The sequence below is a fragment of the Phaethon lepturus genome, unplaced genomic scaffold (genome assembly GCF_000687285.1).
Source record: "Phaethon lepturus isolate BGI_N335 unplaced genomic scaffold, ASM68728v1 scaffold1932, whole genome shotgun sequence".
NCBI classification, from domain to species: Eukaryota; Metazoa; Chordata; class Aves; order Phaethontiformes; family Phaethontidae; genus Phaethon; species Phaethon lepturus.
In genome coordinates, this window is record NW_010521024.1 from 1 (window position 1) to 18,538 (window position 18,538).

General features: G+C 37.3%; 1 protein-coding gene across 1 annotated transcript in view; it reads left to right on the plus strand.

The window, feature by feature from the left end:
• Window positions 1-13,447: 13,447 nt before the first annotated feature.
• PDPK1 (3-phosphoinositide dependent protein kinase 1) overlaps window positions 13,448-18,538 on the plus strand; it is an 18,306-nt gene continuing 13,215 nt past the window's right edge. The window contains exon 1 of the mRNA XM_010297575.1: window positions 13,448-13,714. Coding sequence (XP_010295877.1) covers window positions 13,502-13,714 — 213 coding nt within the window. The 5' untranslated portion in view covers window positions 13,448-13,501. The remainder of the gene's footprint in view (window positions 13,715-18,538) is intronic.

Genomic DNA, 18,538 nt, shown 5'->3' on the forward strand with positions numbered 1-18,538 from the left:
TTCTCGGTTCCGGGTACGGGGCGCTGGCGTGGCTTTGCTGGGCCGTCTCCCACCGGGAGAGCCGGCGTTGTTGCCCTGGGGGAGCCACCTGTTACCCTGTAATCGATTTCTTTTTCTGGTGGAAGCAAACGCGTGAGGAAGTTGCAGAGGGTCGTAACAGGACGCCGTTTCACACACAGTTGTTTACGTTAGTCTGATAGTGTAAAACTGTAACGTTTTGTGAGCACTGACGAATGTAAGATGCAGTTGTAGCTGATACACAAAAGTGGTAATGTTAAATCTTAGTTTGCATTGTAGATTATACACTTTGGTTAGTGTAGAAATTCCCTTTATGAATAGAGTGCTTTTTACAAGAATAATTACCAGCGTGCATTGATGTTAGTGTAACTAACAGATAGTGATATGTTCCTTATCCTTGTGGGCATGCTGCTGTGCTTTTGGGTCTCATGTTCTTTCTATCTGTTGCAAGCTGCTGAACTCCTCTCTGCAGCACTTAAAACTTTCTCATCAGTTGGAATTGGCTAAGGAGGGTCATCTGTGTGGATACTGGCATAGCTGTGCTGAGTCTTGAAGTCCTGTTTCAGTGTCCTCTCCTCTTCAGGCTCAGTGCTTTTTTCATCAGGGTGTTACACATAATCATATTTGTTGACTGAAGACAAGAATTGTTATGTGGAATAGCTCTACAGGGGAGGACATGAAATACAGCATCAAGGCTTATGAAATAAAGCAATGTTTGGTTACTAAAGGAATTAGTTTTGCTTTTCTGCTGCTTGATAGAGCTCCATATGGCTGCTTCTCAATATCAGAGATGACTTCTTCTGTTTGCTTGGACTCTTAAACAGGGAGTATGTTTCCCTTTGTGCTTCTGTCCTTGCTTGTTGCCTCTCCTTCCAGGTTTTTCTCTTCTATATATGGTTTAGGTCCCTGCCTGTAGCAGAAATGTACAGAGGGAGAATGAATGAAGAACAAAGTTGACAACAATTTTTGTTAAAACTGAAATATTTTTTCAGGGTAACTTATTTTTAATTCCTTCTCTTCCATCCTGTTTATTATTACTCTGGTCAGGTGAGTGTACTGACTGTCAGTAGCAGATAGAGGTGGCTTGATTCAGCTCATCTTTTTGTAATTCAGATGATAGCAAATATGGAAAATCCAGTATTTTGGAGACTCTGAACAAGTTACTGTTAATGTTTCTGTGATGAAATTAATGAGTTCTGTGATTATTGTAGTATAAATGCAAAAGACTGGGGCGGGGGAAATAGAGCACAGCTTTGAAAGGATTATTCCAGCATTCCTCTGCCAAAACAGTTAATTTTTGTATTCATGTATGTGTGGACAATTCCTAAAATGTTCTGCTATTTTCTGAATACATGGTACCAAGGAGCAAATTGCATTTTTAAGAAGGAAACAACTTCAGGGCTGCTTTAGCTGCAGGTGTCAGTGTGTTCTTAAGTTATTTGCTGTTAATGCCTTCATTATAAGCATAGTGGGTCTCATATCAAAAAGTGCTCTTCCTCTCAAAATGAAGTCTGGAAGAATGGTTATCTACATCTTCATTTTCAGCAACATCTTCACTGGAAGGTTTAGCTGCTCTAGTGATTAGCAGATTCTACTAGTGTTTCTGACCTGATAAAACCTATTCTATAGTTACAGATATGTCTGAACAAAACTGCTAGCTCGTCCTCCCACCCCGCCCACCCCCCATGGAACTAAAATAAACTACACAAAGAACTGGGCTCTTTAATAGAATACATTCTGCATCTATGCTAGGAATTAGACTAGGCTATAATAAGAATTCTGTTTGTAGGTATTTGTAGGTATAAAATTTTCAGACAGGCTTGAGGGGTTTTTGCTGCGTACCTATCTACTTAGTATTCTCTTCTTTTGGGTTTTCAGCATAAGGCTGTGACTAGTCTTTCACTCATGCATAAGTTTTTAACTGGGATAAGTTTTCTGCAAATCTCTTAGCAAAGCAGATTGCAGGAATAGAAAATAGTAAATGATACAGATGTTGAGATTGTGCTTAGAGGTTAAAAACTGGCAGAAGCTTAAAAAGAGCAATTTCATATGCATTCATATTTCTGACCTAGGAAGTGCTGGTACCTAGTGGAAAGGAGATGATCCAGAGAATAATCTGGATATAAGAGCGATGTTCAGCTAAACAATGAATCCACTGTGTGGATAGCCTTTTTTTTCAAGCAACTTATTCTTTGGGTTATTGGTCTGTTACTTAGTGATAGAAGTAATGTCTGTTTCATGTAGCTCTTGAAACTCTACAAGTAGATTGCTGTAGCTAGACATTGTAAGACATCCTGCAGACTTGGGCTCATGTCATGCCCCTAAAACAGATCAGTTGGAAGGCAGCATTGCAGGAAAAACTTGGAAAGGGATGCTGACTATGGAAGTACTTGCTCGAATTTTGGTACAGAAGGCATGAAACCAGGTGTGCAGTCACTTTGTTAGACTGAAAAAAAAGTAAAAAAGGTGGCAAAGTAATAAAAATGGGTTTGATCTATGAAGATGTGAAATATTTTAGTAACCCCTGTGTTTTAACAGTAAACTTGTATTTTATCTAATTTTTCTCCCCAGAAAAGCTGTCTGGATTGCTGTAGAACTAGCACATTTAGGACATCAGAAAACATGCAAGTGAGAAATTACTTTTCTGAATTAAATTCTTATCTTTCCGTATTAAAAACATGATGTTTAAAACATAAAATCCTTCTCCAAGTTCCTCATATGGGAGCTTCCTGAAGAATTTATATGAAGCAGAGGAATTACTGTTTCTGGTATTTCAAATGGTGAAAACCTTTTTGCAGGTGGCCAAGTTAGATTATGTATATATGATAAGCAAAAAAGGGGAAGGAGGTGAGTTTTCACCTTCCCCACTTCCCTTTCTGACATCTTATTTGCAGGTAAGCTTGTGGAAACTTACTAAGGTGCATCTAAAGTGTATGAAAGGACTGAACACAACATGTACAAAGTTAGCTGCTTGGTCTAGGACCTTATTTTTCACACCTTATGGATTCTACTCAATACTGCTGTAGGAAATAACTGGTTTGTTGTGTGACTAAATATTGAACTTGAGTCTTGCTCTCTGCTTTAAAAGACAAGCTATAAATACTTCACCTGGCAAATATTCTATAATCCTTTATGGTGAAAAATTGCAAGTATTAACTTGCTTAGCACATTCTTCTGAAAAGTAAGTATGAAATTTGATTTTCAGTTCTTAGTAATCCTGCAGGAATTCAATTTTCAGTTCTTGACTGTGTTGTCCATCTACATATGGCCACCTCTGTATAGCTGCTTCTCTGCTCTTCACCCAAAACTGTTCTCCTCCCCCTAGAATTGCTAGCAAGGAGCCTAGTATAGGAAGTCCTTTTGTGTTTGTTAGGATGAGCCCCCATCCATTCTGCGCAACACCTCTTAATGTTGCTGTGCTTCGTGAGATAACTGGTGGTGTAGAATGTGATCTAGACTATTGCAATTACAGATGGCTTTTGTTTTCTTGTGAACTGACCTGGATCTGTTTGTGTGAAATGAATTTTCAATGGCTTGTTTACATATATAGCTATTTGGGCCATAGGCTGACTTTAGGTTCTTAGATATTTTTGTGGTTTCCTGTTTCTGATCTGTTTTGAGGCTTGGGGTGGGGGGGAGGCAGTGGAAGGAGGCCTTAAATAGTCTCTGCCCCTGAAGGTGTTTGGAACTTAAGTGCTTTGCTTAGCAGTAGAGATGAGGTTAGAGGGTAACTGGCTGATATGCAGGTTCTTAAACATTCTTTTGTTAGCTTTAATCCCGACCAGAATTTGGAATTAGAATCCTGGAAATTAGTGGCAGGAAATACCACTGTATGTGTAAGGTTGTCAAGTTTAGAAAAAGGCATTTGTATTAACTAAAATGTTTGGGTCAACATTACTCTGTATGTGAGAATTTCATTTATCTAGAAACAAAATCAGTCCTGTGGATAAAATACCTTTATTCCCTAAGTGAAGAGTCAAAACAATCAGTGTAGAGGTGATTGTTCTGTGTGCTTCCACAGTCTCTGTGCTTCCAAATCCTTGAGCCCATTCATTATATCTTTGCTGATACAACATGAATCTGATTTCCTCCTTACTCGTTTATGGATAAAGTGTGTTACAGATTTACTGCAGAAAGCAAGGAACTGGTGGTAGGTGATCAGTTCAGTTATGAAGGAGGTAGAGTGTCAGAGCTGAGCTTTTTTTCCTGGTATTGTGAGATTGTTTTGTATGAACAATACACTATGTCTCTCCAAGCTTTAAAACACTGCTTTGTATCCCATGAACTTTGCGAGGATGTACATCCAGAAAGCTTAAGAAGAAAAATCAATTATCTTTGATTTTTCTTCAAAGTTAATCTTCTTGATTATGAAGATAATTCCTATCTTCCAAAATTGATTTCAAACATGAGGCAAACGACTGCCAACTAGATACTAGAATCTTTTTTAACAACCTGCTTGTGCCTTACAGAAGTACAAAGAAAAGTCCCTGACAAATTCTCATGGGTTATTAGAGTGTGGCATTATGTCAGGCTTAGCTAGGGCTTTATATAAATTTCCTCTGAAATAATAGCGGTCTCTTCTGATGATTTATTACCAGTACATTCAACATTACCTTCATACTGCTGTAATTTTTCTTTAAATTATATTAGGACTGTTAATATATCAAGCAGACTACATTGACTTGAATTCTTTTCATACTTCTGTTTCCTACTATTGCAAAGGTCCCAGCCAGTTTAGGTAGAATAGTGTCTTTGAAGAATTGTCTGCTCCAAGCTTTCCCCTTCCATTAACATTTACAACTTTTAATCTTGAAATTTATTACTAGGACATTATTTTTAAAGAAGTCGTTTTTTCTGTTAAGTGATGGTCACTTCTATAAAGATACTTTGTTAGTAGACTTTTTTGGGGAACAGGTTTATGCAGTGCTTCAATGAATGCTTACCTTCCAGCATTTGGAGGTTTCAAATGATATTGTGCATGAAGGTCAGCATGGTTGTTTTGGTGGGTCAGAGCCTAGACTGCTTTAATCAGTTAGCATGGCAGTCTGTTTGAATAAAACAGAAATGCTCCTTTTATACAACTAAATGGTTTTGAAATTTGCATGGTTTATTAAAAAAAATGGTCTAAGTAACAGATTTTTCATGTGGCAACTTCTGAGATCATACATCTATCTGGAATGAAATTTTTTACTTCAGATTCTTTTGCAAAACAGAGTTTTGTTAAAATAGCTTTTATGATTGAAATATGATATTTCAATCTGTTCCTTTAAATGTAGTAATCAATAACTATTTATGAACCTTGATCAAAGTATAGATTTTGACAAATTGTTTGGCTTCAAACTGTTTTGCTGACTGTAATAGTTGGTTTCTTCAAGACATGGAGTTAATGAGCAATTTGTTGTGTTATGAGCTAGATCTTAAGTTCTCTACAGTAATCTTTGCCTACCATTTGATGGTGAGGTTTGGAAGAGTGCTTGATGCAGCTCTATACAACATAAATGCAAAACACTGTGCTACAGAAGATTAATGTTTTATGTTAATGCTTTTTTAATATCTACAAATAACTAATACTTGGATTAGGGTTTGTTTACTGCAGTTTGAAGAAAATGGCTTACTATGATCTTCAAAGAACTGCTCTGTAGAAAAAAAACATCCTGTTGTCCCGGGAAAATATCTTTGGCATCTTTGTAACCTTGTACAGTTTTTACTAAGTGCCTTATTTTTTGGACAGAAGTGTTTGTTCTTAGAAATGCCTGTTGATTTTATTTGTTATGATTTTGTGTTAAACATTTGAATTATCTGCCTTAAGAAAGGCTGAACAAGGTCTGTTATTTCGGTATAAACTTCACTTCTGGTGATAAGTTGATTATTAACCAGCTTGTTTAATTAACTGCTTTGTATAGTACCTAAAAACAGGACATTTTTTTTAATGCCTTAATATCACCGCTTTTTATCATATTTTTTTACTATTTTTTTTTGATGCTACATTTTGCCCTCTGCTGCACAGAGGAAAGTCATAAAAGTAGAATTTAATGTTTTCATCCCAGAGAAGACTACGTGTTTGCCAATGTAGTATTCAGTTAAAATACATATTTTAAAAATATATTCCTTCTTTTCAATGAGTGAATGTTGAGTGTGGTTCTTTAAAGGCTTTGGCAATTTTTTCCTCAGATTTAGAATCTGAAGGTGTACTTCTAAGCCTGGTTTCCTTACTGTTCTGGTCTAGTGATATCCCTTCCTGTTTGGGGAGATACGTAATCTATCAGGCTGAAAGTGTGAGCAGCATACATGTTTTTAAATACCCCCCAATTACTATGGGGTTCTAATTTTTTTTTTTTTTTTACTATGGCTGTATGTATTTCAGTGTCAAAGTTAACCTGTTAGGTGGGTGAACAGTTTATGAGAACACTTTATTCAGAAATACTGCTGAGGCTTGGCTTGATCTGATTTTTGTCCTGTCTATTACAGGCTTGTTTTTATGATATAAGAAGACAGTCTGACAGCATCTACTAACACTTTTTAAGGCATATGAATGGATTTTTTTTTTCTTTAGGCAAATATTCTAATGCCTTAAAGGTAATAATAATGTCGGCAAATAGATGTATTATTAAATTCCTTAAATTATCTGACAAACTTCTAAGCATATATGTGGCATGCGATGGAGTTTCATAAATTATTCAGTATATTGTTTCTCTCTATATACACACATAGGTACTTATTCGAAAGAGGATGCTGTTTGTCGCTTAGTGGAAAGTCTGACAGTCCATTTTTAGGCAGAAGTCCAGAGCATAAGTAGACATGAGGATATAAGGTATGAGGATTGATGTTTACTGCAGTTTATGAAAGCACACCATCTATTATTGTTCTGGGTTGCCTTTGTTCGTGGCAGTCACTCTGGTGTAGCAGCATACAGAGTTTACGAAAGGAAAACTGGTGTTGAATATTGATGTGATCACTTGGTAATCATTATGCTTCCTGCAAACCACTCCTGGATGGGATTGGTATATAATGGGAAGTGCCATCTGTACTGTGCTCTCTGCACTGGAAGGTGAGGCTTTTGGTTGGATTTTGTTATTCTGAATCAGTGCTGCTTTGCACCTTAACTTACATTTCTTGTAGCTGAACTACCCTGCTTTTGCCTGCATTCTCTTTTTAGGTACTATGAGGAGTAGTTTAAGGACATACATTCAGGCCTATGACCTGATATCTGACCTGATAAGTTGCTTTTTTTCTTTTGGAATATGCTGGAACTTCCAGGGTGTGTTGCACTCTAGCCTTTGAAGTAGAGGCTGTCACAAATAGGTGTTGGAGAACCTGGAGAAGGTAAACATTTTCATTGTGGGATATGTGGGGGGAGGAGGCCAATGAGAAAGCTGCATATGCAGCTTATGTGCATAATGGCTGTTAATTGCCCCTTCTTACGATCTTTTTCAGATACAAGATGTCTGTCAGATGCAGTTGCTGCATCCTGAGATACCAGTGTGCCGTGAAAAGAATATATTAAAAATAAGTGCCTAGCTGTTCACTCTTTTCCTGTTGCATTTTGCAGATAAATCCTTAGGAGACCCCACGTTGTCAATATTTAAATTATAACCAATACAATATAACTTTCCATTTCAGAATTTTTTGCTTGTATGAGAAAATAGAAATAATTTGCAAAACCTCTCAGGCCAAGCCTATTTAACTTGAACTGTCTTTAGCAGAATCTACGTATTGATAAATAATAGCAAGTCAGCTTTATCTCTAGGACTACAAAACACCTGTCCAGTGAAAGCAATTACCCTCTCTCAATGTGAAATAAAGGCCTTTATTCCTCCTTAATTGCGGAGATAAATAGGTGGACTCCATATTTTTACTTGCGGACAAGTGTATTAATTTGGACATTGAATCTTAGATTAATAGATTTTGGAAGATCTTCCTGTTTCTGTATCAAAGGGCTATGTTTGGCAGAGATGTAAAAGCTGTGATTGGATACTATGACAGCTGGGGAGGGTGTCTTATACTGTATCATGTAGTATCTATTTTGAAAGACTCTCAAATTCCAGTTGCAAGTGAAAAGATTAATTCATAGATATCCTAGAGTGCTGCTATGTTGCCTACTGAATTCTATAATTTCTTAAGCAGACTTTGCTGATATAGGGCATACATGTTTGGTTTATCTTCATGGTAGTCTGTGAACCTCTTATCATAATTTAGTTTAACACTTATGACATACACCACTCAGTAATTCTTATATCCAGTAAGCTTTGTGTTGAATTGCAGGTGATAATTTTTAGAGTTCTGTTATTCGCTGATACCACAAGGCTAAAACAGTCAGATTCTTTATAAACACAGATTTCAGGAGCTGAATCTGGTCTCAGATGATTAGATGTTTTTCCAGGAGCTCTGTGTCTTGATTTTATCCTGAAACAGATTTATTTTGGTTTTCTTCTTAGTGTTTGCACAGTGCTAGTGGCAGTAGGACTTTGCTTCTCCTAGCTGGAGCTTTCTAGTTCTGTATACTCAGGTATGGACTAGCTTAAGTTATTTGTCCACTTGTTTCCCACTATTAAGCCTAAGTTATTGACCATATTTTAATTTTTAGTAATGTTTTGGTAGAGACAAAAATAAGGTCTCGCTGTCTAATTTAACAAAAGCTGTAGATTGCCTTGAGAGAGACAGTTTTTTGCCAAATGGTGTGTGGGTTCTCAGGGTTTTTTTCCCCCCTCTGTCTTTATGTTTATGCAATTATTCTTTTTCTTTCAACCTTTTTGGTTTGAGAGTCAGTCCAGGTGTGAACTGGAAACAATCCTTGTTTGGGGATGACTGTTGTAAGTTGTTTAAGAATTTAACCAGTTTTACTTAGAATATGTCCTATATTAATTTTCCTCAACAGTATTCTATATTTCAGATGTTATACAATGCCAAGTCAAATGTTTTTTGGATGTCCATCAACTGTATTTAATTTAGTAGATGTGTAACAATTTAGCATAAAAAGCATTCTTAAGAGGGTTGTGCCAATGATCTAGCTTATAGAGTCTCATCAGCGTTGTTTATAATCAAAACAAATGTACCAGTTGAGGTGTACAGCTCATGTTGCTTTGTGTAAATAATACTTTCTGTTAGCAAGGTCTGCTTCCAAAAAAAATTTGCCTTATAGGTAAGTGGATGGAAGAGCTTTTCTGATCATGTCTGCCCTGTGTCTCAGTGAAGCTAGAGATTCAGTAATGCAGTCAGCAGTTACACTCAGTGTTATCAGAAAAGGATAGGTTAGGACCTTAATCACACTGACTTTATTTGTAACAGAAATGAGATTTTGCTAGTAGAGTTTCAGTGGTAGCAAAGATATTCTCAGTTGTTTTCAGGGTTCAGTATCATGTCAGTTAGGATAGAAGTAAAAGACACTGGAAGCTTCAGAAGGCCCAGTCTCTAAAAATATTTTTTGCTGCTGTTAGTGTTGATAGAACTGTATCAGCAAAGTAGTGTTGCAGGTTTTGTGGTGGGGAAAAAAAGCAAGTAGAGATGCAGTTGTGGTTGTACACTTTACAGCAGTGCTTAGATATATTAAAAGTTGTAGTGGTAGTGCTGTTGTCAAAATGCTGAATTGCAAAAAGGATTCCAAAAGGCATAGGTCCTTTTAAGATAGCTTTGCCTGTGACTGGTTTTTCATACAAAGGGGAGTGAGGAAAGTATAAAAGGAAAAATGTAGTGATATTTGGTGGACTTTTTGCATTGATTCATGTTTTCTTCTCTTAAAGTTTAACTGTTTGCAGGCAAGAGGGGAAAAGAACAGTGTAAGGACTTGCTTTACATGGCATGTAAATAAAAGGAAGCTTGTTTCTAGTGATTTAGTGAAAATTAATGAAGATTTTGATATGTCTGATCTATAATTCTACTTACTTTCAGCAGATTTGTTGCTCTTTGTTAGGTTTTCAAACTCAGTATGTTGCACTGAGAAAGAAACAAATTCTATATGGAAGTAAATTAGAAGCAGCACCCTTAAGAGCTTGGAAAAGCGTTAATAGTGTTAGAGACTAGTTTTTAAAAGCAGAGATAGAATGATTAGAGCAGTGGTTATCAGTGTGGTCCACAGCGATCCATAACATGCAATAGGTAAGTCTGTTGTCACAGTGTGAGGATCTGTGCTTTCACTGGCTTGACAGCTGAGAAATGTTCATAATTGCTGGAAGGAGAGCATCCTCAAGCTTCTAAGAACTGCAGACACAGTTTAGAAAGTTTTGAAATTCTTCAGTGATTGACTTCATATCTCACTAAAAAAAGTCTGCTTCTAGCAGAAGCAGAATCTTAGAAATCTGTTTTTTGCAAAAGAGTGCCTTGTACGAGGTTAGACTGGATGAGCTAGCCTGTATTCTGTTTCTGGCTACATACATGTGAAGACATGTATGTAGAAACACATACAGTCTCTGTGGACATGCTTTTTGGAATCTTTCAAAATAAAACTGAGAAGGTAAATAATACAGGGCACAATACTAAAGAAGAATATGTGGAGTGTGAAAAGATGAAGTGTAGGTGTGACCTTTTCTATAAATGTTCAGGTGTAACATACCTAGTTGCATAGTTCTGTCATTTCTTAGGTAACTGATACTTCAAATCTATTGCATCTTCCTCTGTCCTTCTTGTTCCTAATCTTGAGTTACTGTTGAGAAATTCAGGGGACTAACTGATGTTATATCTGGCTGGAAATAACCTTTTCCTCCTACAAAGCCCTTTACTCCTGTTTCTTCTTCCCTTAGGAAATTTCTATACTTGATATTCATTGTGACTTAGTTTCAGGTTCTGTGCAAGGAAATATACTGCATCCAACACCTTTCCCCCCCTTTCTCTCAGTGCTCTCTGGTCCCTTTGTGGTAGGTTTTTTCTTGTTTGGTTTTTTCCAAGGTGATCTTCCTAGCTGCAGAATCTAGTCAGATCCCCCACAGTGCTGCTGCTTTATTTACCTGTAAACGCTCAGTCGCTCTGGAATAGCCTGACTGGAGCCAGCTCATAATTTCAATCCTGATACTTAGTTTGTGTGGATGTGGGGTTTTTTTGCTTATTTCAATTAATGGGATGTTACTTATATTGGCATCCCTTCAGTTGAGCGGTCATGCTTGTCAGCCTTGCTGCATTCTTGATAGGGAAGAGTACAATCTGTTTTTAATTCTAGCTACTGTGTATCTTTATACAGGCAGCTGTTTGAGTAGCTGGCTGAAGAAAAGGTGGATCAGCTGGGCTATGAGAATGTTAGGGATAATAACTAGTCTAGGGAAGGTGTGAGCTAAAATACCTGCATAGAAGGCATAAAAGGAACTATGACCTACAACACACATACTTTAATGTCTCTGTACTGTTTTCATAATAATAGCATCAATATACTTTTGTCTCTTCAAAGGGAAGAATGCTGCATTAACGGAGTCAGAGTAGGGGCATATACTGCTCTCTGGGGGAGTTAGTGTAACTTTTCAAACAACAAAATTCTCCCATCTGTCTCCAAGCTGTCCCCCAGCCTCGCCCCCTCTTTTTGTCCTCATGATAGCCATTTGCTATATCTTGTACAGCTTTTATTATAGGCAGATTCCTCATCGGTCTCTGCTGTATCACAAAGCTCAGAAAAAGGTCAAATAAAAGAATGTGTTACCTGTTCTTGATATGCTGCCCTATCTGTGTAGTCATAGTTCTCGGAAAAAAAGCCCTAAGGAGCAATTGAGATCCTAGAGCAAGTAGGCTGTACTCAGATTGGAGAGGGAATCATCCCTTATGCTTCTTGGAAGATATTGTTTAGAATAGTTGCATAATAACAGTTAATTTTCAGTCTTGCAGGAATTGATATTTATATATCAATTATGGAGAGTGGAAAAAATTGAGAGGCTTAGCTGTATTCTTTTTGGCCTTGTTACCTTTGTCTCAATGTAGACAGTATACGTTTGCATTCTTAGAAATATGTTTGTGCCTCATGTGATGCCACTGAATGTGTAAGTGAAGTGTATTTCTGAATTGTATTTTATTTTTGAAAGAAGCTTAGCAGTAAATAAAGGCTGCTTTTCCATGCTGCATATAGCAGCCAACTTGAGTAGTGGCTAATTTGGGAGCTAGGTGCTTTAAGCCCATGTGCATGGTTGAACACAAGTCCAACTCCCTTCTAAAGTGGTTTCTGATAGAAATGCAGAAAATTGTTCTGAATCAAATTGAAATTCATGAGATAAAAAATTCTTTTTGTCAGAAATAATGTTTATTTGACTATCAACATGAGGTATGTTACAGACTAGGTTAGGGTTGTATAATACATCTGTTTTGAGGTTAGGCAGTTTTCATTGTTAGATGCCTGAGATTAAAAAAAAAATGTTCAGACATGGTGTTAATTTTCTTAAATATTCCCTCTGCATACTGTTTCAGTTTTTATTGTCAGAAGTAGCTCAGCAGAGCTCTTCTATTATCTGTGTTTTCTGACTGGTTTCAAGTAAAACATTTGAAGCAGACACCTGTCAGACTAGGGGAGGTATATTACCAACAGGGAGGAAAAGCAGCTTGACAAGTTTCCTTGGTCTTACTTGAGGAAAAATTGATAAAGGGGTACCAAATGATTATTTGCTTTGTCTATTGCAAGAATCAGTATTTGGAATGTATCTTCTTCTACTTGCTATTTTCTGGGCTATACCTGGTTCTTGTTTTTGGAATTAGGATACCTTTATGTGACTGTATGTACAATTTAAATAGTGTAATCTCCCTTGTTTTAAGAGGCCATGGACCAGAGCATTCTTCAAAAAAAAAAGTATTAGATATTGCTGATTATTAAATCCTCCAGCTAATCTGCCTTTTGTATGTTGTTCTTTCTTTTTCTTCCTGTTATTCCCCACTGTGGTTTAAAGAGAAATACTACTGGAGAAAGTAATATTCCAAGTGAAAATGTAGGAGTGTATCCTTTTTATCTCCATTAAAGTTTTCATGCTTTACTTGTTCATTTACAGTTTATTGTAACTTGGATCTCTAAACTAATGTTACTTGTGAATACAGGTGTTCATTGCATAACTAGGTAATTCTTTTAGTTTCTGGAAAACTACCACCTGTTAATATTGGACGGATAGCTCTGTCTCTAAGCATGAGATAAAGTTTAAAGACCATGTTATTTGTAGGAGAATATACCATAATATTTGATACCTTGGTGTTAGGAAGCATTTTTTGAGTTTGAAAAACAGCATTCTTGGATTAAAACCTTCAAACTTTTGACTCTCAGACATATGTATGTGTGCAGCATGACCTAAACAGAGTTGCTTAGCAAATTAAGAGCTGCCATTTCAAAAACAAATATTAATATTCCCTCCTAAAGGCATTTTAATGATAAACCTTTCAAATAATAAGACTTTATATGATGCTGATATGGAAATAAAGTGCAGATGTGTATGGTAATTATTTGAAGGTGTGGGGATAACAGTTTAATTTCTCTTTTCAGTATGATGCTGTTCCAATCCAGTCTAGCGTGGTGTTATGCTCCTGTTCATCCCCATCAATGGTGAGGAATCAAGCAGATTCCAGCACTCCATCTGTCATTTCCACCTGTGGCAACAGACAGGGATCTAACATGGAGGGCACTGCAGCTGAATCAAGATCTAGTTCAAACTCCTTGCAGCAACATACAGGACAGCAGCCTCCACAGCCTCGAAAGAAACGACCTGATGACTTCAAATTTGGGAAAATTCTGGGTGAAGGATCTTTTTCAACGGTAACTTTACTTTTCATAAGAAGAGCCAAATATCTTAGATAAACTTCAAAATTTGTTGTGCAAGTAATATTACTGAGATTTAAATCTGGAGAGAATATACTGAAGGGTAAATGAGCAGGACATAGTGGCTTTAGTTTTAGCTATTAAAAATAAGTGTTGCACTAAGTGTGGGTGCTGATTTTTTTCAAGTACCTTTTAAACTTGTCAGAAGTTCCATTGTATCCTGATGACTTGATGCTTGGATTTTTAGGAAACATTGCTATCTAGTGTAAGTTTGATATCGTAATGAATTATGTTAAAATTTTGTGATAGAAAGGATTGGAACTGGGCTAGGAGTTTGTCATGGTAAGAACTTCTATGCAGTGTGCTGGCTGTGGCAAGTGTTCCTGCCAGATGCCTAGGGAAGAAAGTAAGAACAGTGATACTTCTCCAATATTCTTTCTCAGCCTCTAGTGTCATGGCCCTCAAGGACTTCGTGAATCACAGTTAGTATCTTTGTATTCAGTAGCCTTAAATGGATTGTTTCTAACTTAATTCTCACATCCATGGCATTGCACAAGAATTACTTGTGTTATTTTAAAGAATCCATCAAGCAATTAATAATTTAATTTGATGCTTTTGTAGTTGCCCTGTTGTAAGACAGTAAGTAATACTTCTGTATTTTTTTTCACATATCATTTGTTGTATATACCTTTCAGTTGTTGATCTCTGTGTGGGGTTTTACTGGCTCTTCCTATACAATCTACTGTGGTGTTTAGGAAGCAGGCCTCTAGCAGTCATCAAAAGTAGTTTGCACTTAAATACATAGTTTGCAACTTGCAGGTTTCCCAAAAGAATCCAACAGTTGCTGCCTCTTGGGTATACCAGCACACTCGGCTCCAGCAAGACCCTTTCATTTTTGCTCGTGGTCTCTGAAAGTAAGCACCACGTTCCTTGTAAATAGAGCGATTCATAGGGCCTAGCCCAGACTCTGAATAAACTTCCATTCCAGCATTCTGCTACCTGTTTACTGGTAGATGGTTTTTTTCTCGTCCCAAGTGTAGGTAGCTCAAATGCATTTAGTTGGGCAGCAGGAGAGAGACTGAATACCATGAAAATATTAATCCCTACTTAGCCATATTCTTTTGAGTTTTACAAGCAGAATTTCAGTTACCGTGATCATCTGGGCCTCAGATGGTGCTAGAGAAAGCACATGTTTGGGAGTTAGTTCTTCCTGCCTGTCACCTCCTCTGTCAGCCTTAGCAGTTTTGGTCCGCCATGGCAGTGCTTTGACTTTAGAAACTGATCAATAGTTTCAGGGACACTTCTAATGATAATGATCACACTCCACAGGAGATGCCTGCTTATGCTCTTTCCATGGCCACTGAACAGGTTGCAACCTGTTGCTGGAGGGGACTTAACAGTACTTGCTTATTATTTTAATAAAAGTAATGTCCAGTCCTGTCTTCAGCAACTGAATCTTTTTCTAATTTAAAAACTCTGAGCTCAGGATAATGACTGTAGCCTTCAGCCTATAGACTGCATCCTTCAAGAAGGAAACTTGCTTGCTGCTGTTACAGAATCACAGAACAGTTGAGGTTGCAAGGGACCCCTGGAGGTCATCTCGTCCAACCCCTCTGTTCAAGCAGGATCACCTAGAGCCAGTTGCCCAGAACTGTGTCTGGACAGCTTTTGAGTATCTGAAAGGATGGAGATTCTACAACCCTCACAGGAAAAAAGTGTTTCCTGGTGTTCGAATGGAACCTCCTGTGTTTGGCCTACCACTGAAAAGAGGCTGACTCTATCTTCTTTACACTTCTTCTTCAGGTATTTATATACGTTGGTGAGATTTCCCCTGAGCCTTTTCTTCTTGAGGCTGAACAATCCCATCTCTCTCAGCCTTTCCTCAAATGAGAGATTCTCCACTCTGTTAATAATCTTAGTGGTCTTTCTCTGGACTCTCTCCAGTAGCTCCATGGCTCTGTTTTACTGAGGAGCCTAGAACTGGACAGAGTACTCCAGGTTTGATCTTACCAGTGCTGAATTAGAAGGGAAAGATCACCTCCATCAACATACTGGCAACATTCCTCCTAATGCAGCTCAGGATACCATTCGCTGCCTTTGCAGCAAGGATACATTGCTGGCTCATGTTCAGATTGGTGTCTACCAGGACCCCTGGGTCCTCTTCTGCAAAGCTGCTTTCTAGTCCATTTGCCCTCAGCATTTACTCGTTCATGGGATTATTCCTCCTCAGGAGGGGGAGTTTGCAATTCAAAAAAGGGAACAGCATGAGATCCCTGCCTGCCCATTTCTCCATTCTATTGAAGTCCCTCTGGATGGCAGCACAATCATCTGATGTATCAACACCAGAGGTCTTGTTCTCATTAAACATGGTTGTAGATTCAGAGATCTGATTGTAGTCCCCAAGATCTTCACCAATATTCTGACTGAAAAGTGTTCATCTCAAAAAGCAGGGTCCTTCATATTACCATGCTTGCAATGACAGCTTCAGATTACACATACACACACACAAAAAAAAAATCATTTACTCAGGGTCATAATGAATATATTCTGTTTTCTTGGACTTCTGTTAAGCTACCACAAACTCCACTTGGTGCCAGTGCCGTATTTCAAATTCAGCAGAGTTGCACATGATCTGTCCTCAGATTTTTCTTCAGAGTATTCTGCAATTTTGTGGGACCTTCTTCTGTGGCTGTAACTTATTGGATCCATGCTTGATATTAACAAATACACAAATGCAGGGCCTTCTACTTGATGCTCTGCTCCTTTAAAGTAATGAAAATCTACTTGCTTTGTAGACAGCTTCAAGCTCCTCTCAGAATAGTAGCTGTTATGTAGTGGCAGAATTATAGTTCTCATGTTGGGTAGGCGTGTTGTACTACTCACCTCCTATGCGGCTGGTACATATTTATTCCCCCGCCCTTGGTTTTGTATCCACTTATAAATGAGGCTCCTCTTAAAAATGAGGAGGAGCTCTACGGAAGTATGAGTGTCTGACCAAAACCAGTTCTTAAATGCAGACTTAATCTCTAGCATTCTGAAGTATTTGTTCAAGTTTAGAGTTGGGTTTAGCCATGATGTCTGCCAATTATGTTGGCAATTTTTTCTGCTTTGTAGCCTCTGAGGGTTCTCTGCTCTTCTTACATCACCTTCCTCCAGTTTGAGATGTTTAAGTACATTTCTTGCCTTGCTGTTGTCTGAATTTGCAACTTACACATTTATGTATTATGTGAATGATTTTGTTTTTGTGTGCGGTTTTTTTTGTTTGTTTGTTTTTTAAGCTACCTATCTAAGGTCTAATTCTCTTCTACAGAATTTACATTCCTTATTGATACTACTTCTTCCCATAGGGTGGGTAAGATTCAGGCCCCTGGCAGTAGAAACATGGTATTAAGATGTACCTCTGTGGGTTATTCATTTTTTTTGGATGTGATTCTACTGGGTTTTGTGGGTTATTAGTTAGGAGGAAATTTGGATATATGGTATACTCGGATTTGTTCAGTGACAAGGGACTTAAGGGTACCCAAGCACTCATGCTAGGAGGTAAATACTCAGTCCTGTGTACTTAAAACACAGCTGCTCAATATCAGTGTAAGTATGTGGGTAATATATATGAAATCTAATGGTAAAAAATTTTATACCTTGCAGGACAGGAGGAGAGTCAGTCTTTGGAGCTATACAGCTTAATTCAAGTTTGAGTTACTAGTCAAGATATATTTTCACCTGTGTTAGTTGATCACTTCTGCCATCTGACTATGGATTCTGTGTGTATATATATAGGCAAGATTGCCTATTGGATTTTTGTTTTACTGATGTACTGAATTGTTTTATGAAAATGTAAAAGTAGCAATTTCCAAAATGCAGGAAGCCACCATGATCTGGATATTTATTTGATAACTGACTTTAAAAGTGACCTGCTTTCAGTAGCTTTGGTGGTAGACTTGATTGATGAAAGCTGGCAACAAAAATTAGGAAAGTTAAGAACATTCTCATTTGATTGCATGGCTTTAAATAATGTTACCTGTGTACACAGAAGGATCTCAAAAGTGCCTTATGCAGAGATGCAGCTTGTAACAGACTGGTTGTTTCTAGTGGAAATTTTCATTGATCAAATACCGTGAACTTCAGTGTATTTGTAGCAGACAGAACTGAGATTTCAGTTTTCTAATACTGAAAGAGTGCAACTACATGGACTTCTTTCACCTGAAAAAGTGCCTTATTTAGAAACTTTTTCCTAAATACCTAATATTTAGTATCAGGTGTAGGAAATAATATTTTGGAGTACTATGTTATAACTGATTTTGCAGGGTGTTAGAATATAATGAGAAGTGGATTAGAAGCAAGCCTGGTCCAGTGATTTAAAAAAAAAAAAAAAATTACTATAATTTGAGATTCTAGCGAGGTATTGGAATGGATATAAACTTAAAATGAGAAAAACACAAGCTATAGTCATGTATTCTTACAAGGTTATAACTTGGATTTATGGAAGAGGACTTTTCGGATTGTCTTAAAAGTTGCCTTTTATAGAAGTTCTCTCTTGAAGACAAGCTTTAATTTGTGTTCCTCCAAAAGCTTTTCTCTTTAAAAATGTAGAACTGCTTGCTTGAAACTTTATCCCTTGCTTCTACTAATTGGAAATCTCTCACTCACTTTCTTTAAATCTTTTTCCTAACAAACTGTAAATAGTTGAAAGCTCTGTCTCACTTCTTTTGATCTTCCAGATAAATTTTATCTTTCAATCTTTGCCATTTATGTTAAGAAAAAAACCACTGTGACAGTTAGTTTGGTTTTTTTAATAAATATTCCTTAAGTGCATTTGTTGTT